The sequence below is a fragment of the Stomoxys calcitrans genome, chromosome 2 (genome assembly GCF_963082655.1).
Source record: "Stomoxys calcitrans chromosome 2, idStoCalc2.1, whole genome shotgun sequence".
Classification (NCBI taxonomy): domain Eukaryota; kingdom Metazoa; phylum Arthropoda; class Insecta; order Diptera; family Muscidae; genus Stomoxys; species Stomoxys calcitrans.
In genome coordinates, this window is record NC_081553.1 from 206,415,777 (window position 1) to 206,426,915 (window position 11,139).

The window sequence follows — 11,139 nt, forward strand, 5'->3', positions numbered from 1 at the left end:
AAATTAAAATGGCCATATCTCCTTCACTAAGCCTCGTAGAGCAAAACTAAGATTAATTCGTGATCACTTCTAAAAATTTGAAATATTGATAAAATCGGCCCTAATATGAATTTTTCACTTGCAAAACTTACTTTCGTAGAGCAAAACTAATGTTAATTCGTGATCACTTCTAAAAATTTGAAATTTTCATGAAAATCGGCCTTAATATGAATTTTTTACTTGCAAAACTTAAAATGGCCATATCTCCTTAACTAAGCCTCGTAGAGTAAAACTAAGGTTAATTCGTGATCACTTCTAAAAATTTGAAATTTTGATGAAAATCGGCCTAAATATGAATTTTTCACTTGCAAAACTTGAAATGGCCATATCTCCTTAACTAAGCCTCGTAGAGCAAAACTAAGGTTAATTCGTGATCACTTCGAAAAATTTGAAATTTTGATGAAAAATTTTAAATTTTGATGAAAATCAGCCTAAATATGAATTTTTCACTTGCAAAACTTAAAATGGCCATATCTCCTTAACTAAGCCTCGTAGAGCAAAACTAAAATTAATTTTGATGAAAATCGGCCCTAATATGAATTTTTCACTTGCAAAACTTAAAATGGCCATATCTCCTTAACTAAGCCTCGTAGAGCAAAACTAAGGTTAATTCGTGATCACTTCTAAAAACTTGAAATTTTGATGAAAAATTTTAATTTTTGATGAAAATCGGCCTAAATATGAATTTTTCACTTGCAAAATCTAAAATGGCCATATCTCCATAACTAAGCCTCGTAGAGCAAAACTAAGATTAATTTTGATGAAAATCGGCCCTAATATGAATTTTTTCACTTGCAAAACTTAAAATGGCCATATCTCCTTAACTAAGCCTCGTAGAGCAAAACTAAGGTTAATTCGTGATCACTTCGAAAAATTTGAAATTTTGATGAAAAATTTTAATTTTTGATGAAAATCGGCCTAAATATGAATTTTTCACTTGCAAAATCTAAAATGGCCATATCTCCATAACTAAGCCTCGTAGAGCAAAACTAAGATTAATTTTGATGAAAATCGGCCCTAATATGAATTTTTTCACTTGCAAAACTTAAAATGGCCATATCTCCTTAACTAAGCCTCGTAGAGCAAAACTAATGTTAATTCGTGATCATTTCGAAAAATTTGAAATTTTGATGAAAATCGGCCAGAATATGAATTTTTCAATTGCAAAACTTAAAATGGCCATATCTCCTTAACTAAGCCTCGTAGAGCAAAACGAAGGCTAAAATGCCCATATCTCCTTAACTAAGCCTCGTAGAGCAAAACTAATGTTAATTCGTGATCATTTCGAAAAATTTTAAATTTTGATGAAAATCGGCCAGAATATGAATTTTTCACTTGCAAAACTTAAAATGGCCATATCTCCTTAACTAAGCCTCGAAGAGCAAAACTAAGGTTAATTCGTAATCATTTCAAAAAATTTGAAATTTTGATGAAAAATTTTAAATATTGATGAAAATGAGCCTTAATATGAATTTTACATTTGCAAAACTTTAAATGGCCATATCTCCTTAACTAAGCCTCGTAGAAAAAAAATAAGATCAATTCGTGATCACTTCTAAAAATTTTAAATTTTGATGAAAATCAGCCTTAATATGAATTTTTCACTTCCAAAACTTAAAATGGCCATATCTCCTTAACTAAGCCTCGTAGAGCAAAACTAAGGTTAATTCGTGATCACTTCGAAAAATTTTAAATTTTGATGAAAAATTTTAAATGTTGATGAAAATCAGCCTAATATGAATTTTTCACTTGCAAAACTTAAAATGGCCATATCTCCTTAACTAAGTTTCGTAGAGCAAAACTAAGGTTAATTCGTGATCACTTCCAAAAATTTGAAATTTTGATGAAAATCGGCCCTAATATGAATTTTTCACTTGCAAAACTTAAAATGGCCATATCTCCTTAACTAACCCTCGTAGTGCAAAACTAAGGTTAATTCGAGATAACTTCGAAAAATTTGAAATTTTGATGTAAAATTTTAAATATTGATAAAAATCAGCCTAATATGAATTTTTCACTTGCAAAACTTAAAATGGCCATATCTCCTTAACTAAGCCTCGTAGAGCTAAACTAAGGCTAATTTGTGATCACTTCTAAAAATTTGAAATTTTGATGAAAATCGGCATAAATATGAATTTTTCACTTGCAAAACTTAAAATGGCCATATCTCCTTAACTAAGCCTCATAGAGCTAAACTAAGGTTAATTCGTGATCACTTCTAAAAATTTGAAATTTTGATGAAATCAGCCTAAATATGAATTTTTCACTTGCAAAACTTGAAATGGCCATATCTCCTTAACTAAGCCTCATAGAGCAAAACTAAGGTTAATTCGTGATCACTTCTAAAAATTTGAAATTTTGTTGAAAATCGGCCCTAAATATGAATTTTTCACTTGCTAAACTTAAAATGGCCATATCTCCTTAACTAAGCCTCGTAGAGCAAAACTAAGGTTAATTCGTGATGACTTCTAAAAATTTGAAATTTTGATGAAAATCGGCCCTATTATGAATTTTTCACTTGCAAACCTTAAAATGGCCATATCTCCTTAACTAAGCCTCGTAGAGCAAAACGAATGTTAATTCGTGATCACTTCTAAAAATGTGAAATTTTGATGAAAATCGGCATAAATATGAATTTTTCACTGCAAAACTTAAAATGTCCATATCTCCTTAACTAAGCCTCGTAGAGCAAAACTAAGGTTAATTCGTGATCACTTTTAAAAATTTGAAATTTTGATGAAAATCGGCCTAAATATGAATTTTTCATTTGCAAAACTTAAAATGTCCATATCTCTTTAATTAAGCCTCGTAGAGCATAACGAATGTTAATTCGTGATCACTTCTAAAAATGTGAAATTTTGATGAAAATCGGCATAAATATGAATTTTTCACTTGCAAAACTTAAAGTTGCCATATCTCCTTAACTAAGCCTCGTAGAGCAAAACTAAGGTTAATTCGTGATCACTTCTACAAATTGGAAATTTTGATGAAAATCGGCCTAAATATGAATTGTTCACTTACAAAACTTAAAATGGCCATATCTCCTTAACTAAGCCTCGTAGAGCAAAACTAAGGTTAATTCGTGATGACTTCTCAAATTTTTAAATTTTGATGAAAATCGGCCTAAATATGAATTTTTCATTTGCACAACTAAAAATGGCCATATTTCCCTAACTAAGTCTCGTAGAGCAAAACTAAGGTTAAATCGTGATCACTTCTAAAAATTTGAAATTTTGATGAAAATCGGCTTTAATATGAATTTTTTACTTGAAAAACTTAAAGTGGCCATATCTCCTTAACTAAGCCTCGTAGAGCAAATGATGAATTTTTCACTTGCAAAACTTAAAATGGCCATATCTCCTTAACTAAGCCTCGTAGAGCAAAACTAAGGTTAATTCGTGATCACTTCTAAAAATTTGAAATTTTGATGAAAATCAGCCTAAATATGAACTTTTCACTTGCAAAACTTAAAATGAACATATCTCTTTAATTAAGACTCGTATAGCAAAACTAAGGTTAATTTGTGATCACTTCGAAAAATTTGAAATTTTGATGAAAATCGGCATAAATATGAATTTTTCACTTGCAAAACTTAAAATGGCCATATCTCCTTAACTAAGCCTCGTAGAGTAAAACTAAGGTTAATTCGTGATCACTTCTAAAAATTTGAAATTTTTATGAAAATCGGCCTAAATATGAATTTTTCACTTGCAAAACTTGAAATGGCCATATCTCCTTAACTAAGCCTCGTAGAGCAAAACTAAGGTTAATTCGTGATCACTTCGAAAAATTTGAAATTTTTATGAAAATCGGCATAAATATGAATTTTTCACTTGCAAAATTTAAAATGGCCATATCTCCTTCACTAAGCCTCGTAGAGCAAAACTAAGATTAATTCGTGATCACTTCTAAAAATTTGAAATATTGATAAAATCGGCCCTAATATGAATTTTTCACTTGCAAAACTTACTTTCGTAGAGCAAAACTAAGGTTAATTCGTAATCACTTCTAAAAATTTGAAATTTTGATGAAAATCGGGCTAAATACGAATATTTTACTTGCAAAACTTAAAATGGCCATACCTCCTTAACTAAGCCTCTGTACAAATCCGAGAGTGGATTCTGTAATGGACTGTATATCTTTAAGTGTTTGACTCCCAGAAAAGTATTTCCAAATAGTAGATCCGTATTCAAATAGAAATAGAAACAAAAAATGAAACAAAGGTACAGGTTCAGTTTGATGTGTTTGAACAGTTTTATTAGAGATTACTCCTTACCGCCTCCTGTCAATGATGCTGCACAAGTGAGTTCTATGAGGCTAAGTCAGCATAAAGCTGGGTTCATAATAGTTAATTTCAGCTATTAGGTGAAAGTTGGAGTGAGACAAATAGGCTTATAGTACTAAATGAAAGCTTTTATCTGCGCTGCAGGCTAAAGCAATGAGTTGCCATATTCTAGCATTAATCATACAAATATGTAGGGGAAATTCAATACAGTATAATAATTCATTTGACTTCATTTAAATTCATTTAAGATAATAATGGTGTTGAACTGGTTTCAACATGCCGGCCGCCTTGCATGAATGCAACATTAGTAGCGACAAGCTCCAGAAATTGTCCAGCCGAATATTGTGCTCTGGGCTATAGGCATACTTGAGGAAGTCTGGATCATCCCAGCTCGCAATATTCTTGGTATTTGGTCATTAGCCAGCAAAATTTCGACGTTGCACGGATTGTGGAAGTTCGGATCTGCTAGATCGGTAATGTGGTCGTATATGGCACGCAGCTTTGGTTCGCTGATTGGTTTGGGGAGAGTTGTTCGGAACTTTTTTTGGACCATACCTATGATCTGGATTTTTGCTAAAGGATCTTGGTATGATTCCAAATTCAATGTGCAGTACTCCTTGTTATCCTTTCTGGTTGTGCGAAGATGCAGTCGCTCGACTAGGGTTTGAAGAATCATTGTTTGAACCTCACCGGAATTCATGAGAATTCTCGTTTTTGCTGGGCCATCGGGTGTTGGGATCCTAGCTAGCAATGTTGGAAGAAAAACGTGCTGTCTTGTCCGATGGCTTAGCCGTTCTCTGAAGTGTAGGTGCGGTTCCTGATCTTGAGCTTTGGATTTTGCACGGTGCTGAGTGCTGTTGGGTTTGCGACTGTTGCACGAACGGCCATTTTTTTCGATCTTGCGTGTAGTGTTTTGGGAGTGTTGATGCATATGTTGAAGAGTGGCTTTAGGAGTTGAGGATTGGTCCACATGTACCATTGTATGGTGGTTGAGTTGACATACCATGCACTTATTTCGTGATGGACACCAATTCCGGGTATGAGCGGTACAGAGGCAATTAAAGCAAAATCCCTTTTCTCTGATTACCTCTCGTCTCCTTACCACAGACATTCCTTGGAAGGCGGGACAATGTTTGAGGAAATGTCGATCCTTGCAAATTCGACATTTGGGTGTGCTAAAGGTTAAGTTAAAAATGTAAGAATTATTGTATGTGTGAACGGAATAGGCTAAGGCTAACGTCTAGGCATTGGGTAGGATACATAGTTTCACCAAAGGACGAATCAATGTTCCGTTTTGTGTGCGGATTTCCGCTACACGTACATTGGAATCTTTACCAGTGAAAACTTTGATGACTCTTCCCAGACACCATTCAGTAGGGGGAAGATTGTCATTTTTTACAATGACGAAATCGTTCTCTTTTAAGTTTACTTGGGCAGACTTCCATTTATATCGTCTCTGCAACTCGCACACATATTCATTCTTCCACCTTTTGGCAAACAGAAGTTGCAAAGTTTTAAGTCTTTGCCAGCGATTTAATAATGATTGGTTGTCTGAATATTCTTCCGGGATAGCCATTAATGCAGCGCCCCGAAGTAAGTGGCCAGGTGTAAGTGGAAGTAGTTCAGACGGATCCTCGCTAATTGGGGACAGCGGTCGGGAGTTGAGTATACTTTCGATTCTCACCAGTAACGTAGAGAACTCCTCGTATGTAAATTTAAGACCGGAAGCAACTTTTCGTAGATGGGACTTCATACTTTTGACAGCTGCCTCCCACAAACCACCCATGTGTGGAGCGTGAGGCGGAATGAAATGCCAAGTGAACCCATGCATTCCATACTTCTCTGCAATGGATTTCTCAGTTGCCTTCAGAAATTCCCTGTATTCCTTCATAAGCGATCTACTCGCTCCAACGAAATTAGTTCCGTTGTCGGAAAAAACTTGATTAGGAAACCCCCTACGGCCAACAAATCGATTAAATGTGGAGAGAAAAGCATCTGTGGATAAGTCCGAACAAGCCTCCAAATGAACGGCACGTGTAGATAAACAAACAAAAATAGCAGCGTAGCCTTTCTGCAACTTGGCGTTTCGGAGTTTAGATGACTTCAAATCGAATGGGCCCGCGAAATCGAGCCCAGTATGAGTAAATGGTAAAGAAAAAGTGCACCGTTCCGCTGGTAGAGCGGCCATTATTTGATTCCGTATTTTATGTTTGTAAATAGTGCATATTTTGCAGCTTCTGACGCACTGACGAATAGCACTTTTAAGCCGAATAATGTAGAACTCCTGCCGTATTGCCCGTAGCATTATCTGGTGCTCAGCATGCAGAAGTATTTTATGGGTAAAGTCGATGAGAAGCTTGCAAAACCTAGAAGTTTCCGGTAGTATTATAGGAAACCTTTCATTGAAACTTAAATCAGAATTAGCCAACCGACCATTGACTCTTAGCAGTTTATGTTCATCTAAATATGGATTTAGAGTTAGAAGTCTACTTTTGGAGCTTATTGGTAGCCCAGACTCCAAAGCTCGATATTCAGAAGTAAAATGGCAAATCTGAGCCAAGTGAATAAGTCTAAATTTTGCAGTCAGTATCTCTTGGGGAGTAATGAAATCGTTTCGTATCTCAGAAGTATTTCTTTTCAGACATTTCGCCACAAATCTCAACATATAGCACACAACACGCAGTGCTCGAGCTAAGGACGAAAATCGGTCCAGTATATCTTCAGCCATAACTTGTACTTGGCATGTGATGATCTTTTTCTCAAGGGTAGGTTCCTTATACGAAGTTTGCTTTGGCCATGACTCAGGTGGTTTTACTAACCATTGTGGCCCGTGCCACCATAGTGAGTTTGCTTCCAGTTCCGAAGCTGTACATCCCCGCGTACCGATATCAGCGGGATTATCGTTCGTTGGAACATGTCTCCAGTTTACGTTGCCAACATTTTCTCGAATCTCAGTAACTTTGTTTGCCACAAACGTTTTCCAGTGAAAAGGAGGCTTTTGTAACCATGCGAGTGTTATTGTTGAATCTGACCACAGGTAAGTATCGGAAACAGTAAAACGTAAGTTTTGGCAGACAGATTTCAGAAGTTTAGATAGTAATGTAGCTCCACATAACTCCAACTTGGGTAAGCTTATAGTTTTCAAAGGAGCTACCTTGCTTTTTGACACTAGCAGATAGGACGAAGCATGATTGTTTGGATATTTTGACAATACGTAGATACATGCGCAGTACGCCTTTTCCGAGGCGTCACAAAACCCATGAATTTGCAGTTTACATTCAGGGGAGAAATTTATCCAACGAGGAACTTTTATGTTTTCAATTAGAGAGAAGTTTGATATAAATGTTTCCCACTTTTCCAAGGAATGTGGTTTGACTTCTTCGTCCCAGTCCGTTCCATCAATCCAGAGCTGTTGCATTAGCATCTTCGCCATAACGATAATCGGAGCCAACCAGCCCGCTGGATCGAAAAGCTTCGCTACAATGGATAATATTTTCCGTTTGGTAATAGGAGTGGAGGGAACAGAGATCGTGGTAACTTTGTAAAAGAATTGATCCGTCATGGCATTCCAACGAATACCTAACATCTTTGTATCGCTAGTTTCTTCAAATTTTAAAAAATCTTCAGTTAGAAGATCCTCCGGGGGCAAGTCTCGGAGAATTGTGGAGTGATTTGCCGTCAATTTCTTTAACGGAAATCCAGCGGATTGTAACAAATCAATAAGTTCCAATATATATGACCGTGCCTCGATTAAAGTATGACCCCCAGAAAGTATGTCATCAACATAGATTTGACTTTGAAGAATTGACGCAGCTGTTGGGTGTGTAGATTTCCCATCGTCACTCAGTTGTAACAGTGTTCGAATCGCTAAGTAAGGTGCACAGTTTACACCAAAGGTCACAGTGTTTAAACAAAAATCCTGAACTCCCTCAGTTTGAGAGTTCCGAAACAGTATTTTTTGAAATGGTCTATCCTCCATATGAACGTGAATTTGGCGATACATCTTTTCAATATCACCATTGAATACATATTTAAAAAATCGCCAGCGAAGGATCACGTTCATCAGGTCATTTTGAAGCGTTGGACCAGTGTGTAAGATATCATTAAGGGAAACTCCGGTAGATGTTTTCTTTGAGGCATTAAAAACCACTCTTACTTTAGTAGATGCACTTTCCGGCCTAACCACCGCATGATGTGGCAAATAAAACGAACAATACTGATTGTTTTTGTAGATTTCAGTTGATGGTGCGGGGTCCATATGGCCTAGTTTTAGGTACTCCTCTAAAACTCTTGTGTATTCCGAAGCTAGTTCAGGAGAACTTTTCAATGTTTTTTCCATTCTGAGATACTGTCCCATAGCAGCACGCCGTGAAGATCCTAGAAACATTTCAGCGTCAAGATTCTGTCGAAAGGGCAACCTGACTACGTACTTCCCATCCGCCAAACGACTTGTGGTCTTTTTGTAATATTCCTCACACCAAGCATCGTCTTCTGACACACTTCTTGCAACAGGAACTTCCTCCAACTCCCAAAACTTTCGAATATCCTCATTAAGTGAGTCATTAGACGTCACCCACGAAGCCAAAGTAGTAACAGTGCGAGTTGTTGGCGGTCCGCTGATTAGCCAGCCGAATTCCGTCTCCTGAGCCAAGAGTCCACCAGAAACGTTTTTTCGGATACCAGATCGAATAATTGAAGGTAATACGTCGCTTCCCAAGAGCATATCTATCTGCCCCGGTTTGGAAAAGTTCGGATCTGCCAATTCAAGGCAATTCAAGCTTGACCAGTCCGAAATTTGAGTGGGAATTCCAGGCATCAATTGATTAAGGCTCGAAACAACTATCGCCGAAGCTTGAAGCCTATAGTCCGACCTACGAGACTTCAAAGTAATGACACAAACTTTGGAGGAGTTTTCGAGAACAGCTCCCCCTAGGCCGGAAATCCTCGTGAAGGATTTCTTCGTTGGTATAGACAGTCTGTTTATTATTCTGTTAGATATAAACGACTCCTGAGATCCCTGATCTATGAAGACCCGAATGGTAAACAATATACCCAAGTGCTCAATGTCAACTAATGCCGTGGGCAAGACAGTTGACTCTCCTGAATCTGAAAAGTATAATTGGACATTGGAAGTTGGACATGTTGTGGAATTTGCGGCAGCAGACGTAGAAGGCTCTTCTTCATAGTCGGCTTCAAGATGATAGGTCTCAGTCTGATAATGAGATTCCCGTTGATTATTCACAGTTCCAGGCTTTGAGGGTCTAAGATTGTCATCATGGTTTCCAGAATTACACGACTCCGGGTGCAGCATTGTGTGATGTTTCTGTTGGCATTTCTGGCATACATGTTCACTTTGACATTTCTGGTCAAAGTGTCCGTAAGAGAGACAATTTCGGCATATCTTATTATCAGTTACGAATTTCAGTTTCTCCTTGAGTGGCCATGATTTAAATTTAGTACATTGTCGCAAAGTGTGATTCAGACGACAGACCTTACAGGGACGGAAGTATGAATCAGATTTAGTATGGAAATTTTGGGCCTTGTTAGACGATGAAGAATCCCTTGAAGGCCTCCTCATGTCTGAAATTGATTCCAGCATACTCAAGCGCTTTGATATGAAATCGTCTAACTGGGACCAACTTGGCATCTGTCTATGATCATGGATCGAGTTTTCCCAAGCTGTAAGGGTTTCCTCCGGCAGTTTGGAAGAGACCCAATAAACCAGGAAAGGATCCCACGTTATTATAGAAATATTGTATGTCCTTAAGACCGCGAGACAGTTATTTACTATGTACAGGAGATTCCTTAATCCTTTCCCCTTTTCCGACGTGACAGGGTCAATCTCAAATATCTTTCTCAGTTGATGGTTTATGAGAATGCGGCGATTCTCATACCTCTGACGCAGAGCCTCCCAGGCTAAATTGAAGTTATCATCAGTGAGAGCGAACTGTTTTACAATCTGGTTCGCTTCACCTCGTGTTTTAGCCCTTAGGTGAAACAGTCTTTGGGCTGGAGATAGCTTAGGATGTTTCGTGTAGATGGCCGTAAACATGTCCCTAAAGCTGGGCCATTTATCATAACCTCCACTGAAAAATTCAGTATCACATGGAGGGACTTTTAAAGCGTAACCACCTTCCTCTGTCACTTTCATGCTGGGCTCATCCTTTGAAGTAGTCTTCTCAAGCTTTTGTCTTTCAATATGCATAAGATCAAGAATAGATGCTTTACAGTTCTTGTAAGATTTACAAGATTCTGAAAACTTTGCATGGATTGATGAACGTACTGCCTGGGTACAACCCGGGTCTTCGGATGTCATCTCGGTCTCATATATCTGGACCAGTTGGCGCCACCGACGTTCCAAATCATCAAGCTCGACTTGGAGACCTGAGAATGAATGGTCCTCAATTGGCATGTCGGAAAAATTGGCACAAAGGGTGACCACCTGGTCCGAAAAGAATATAAATTTCTGAGAAGCCATTCCGTAGCTTTGCAAGTTCCAACTGATACAAATTGAAAATAATTCAGAGAATTCCCCGAGATGTTCCGTTTCAAACAATCTGCGTACGTACGTTCAAATTCCTAACGAAATAAAAGAGTGGTGAAGGCTGCTTCAATTATGGAGATATAACCCGAATCTTCGGCTCAGTACAAAATGAGAGGCTCAGTCTACTTAGCCCTTGTACTCGCTCCAGCAAACCAGACCCAAGACCAAACAAAATCTTCTGAAGAATATCCCTAAATACAGCGGACAAAGAAAGGCAAAGGATATCGTTATACCACACAGTTTGTTTCAAAGTTTCCTTTCAATACACGGG

At 37.6% G+C, this 11,139-nt stretch overlaps 2 protein-coding genes across 3 annotated transcripts; both read right to left on the reverse strand.

The window, feature by feature from the left end:
• Positions 1 to 4,269: 4,269 nt before the first annotated feature.
• LOC131995179 (uncharacterized) lies at positions 4,270 to 7,561 on the reverse strand. 2 transcript variants are annotated; one of them, XM_059363348.1, is made up of 2 exons: positions 5,660 to 7,561; positions 4,270 to 5,499 (listed from the first exon to the last, which is right to left on the reverse strand). In XM_059363348.1, the coding sequence occupies exons 1-2, from the start codon at positions 7,050 to 7,052 to the stop codon at positions 5,423 to 5,425; spliced, it is 1,470 nt and encodes a 489-aa protein (XP_059219331.1). In that variant the 5' UTR covers positions 7,053 to 7,561; the 3' UTR covers positions 4,270 to 5,422. The 2 variants fall into 2 exon arrangements, with proteins under 2 accessions (XP_059219331.1, XP_059219332.1); XM_059363349.1 differs by having other exon boundaries at positions 5,646 to 7,558.
• Positions 7,414 to 10,802, reverse strand: LOC131994831 (uncharacterized). Its single transcript, XM_059361747.1, has 2 exons — positions 7,601 to 10,802; positions 7,414 to 7,559 (listed from the first exon to the last, which is right to left on the reverse strand). Exons 1-2 carry the CDS (start codon positions 10,800 to 10,802, stop codon positions 7,414 to 7,416), a joined length of 3,348 nt encoding a protein of 1,115 aa, XP_059217730.1.
• Positions 10,803 to 11,139: the final 337 nt, after the last annotated feature.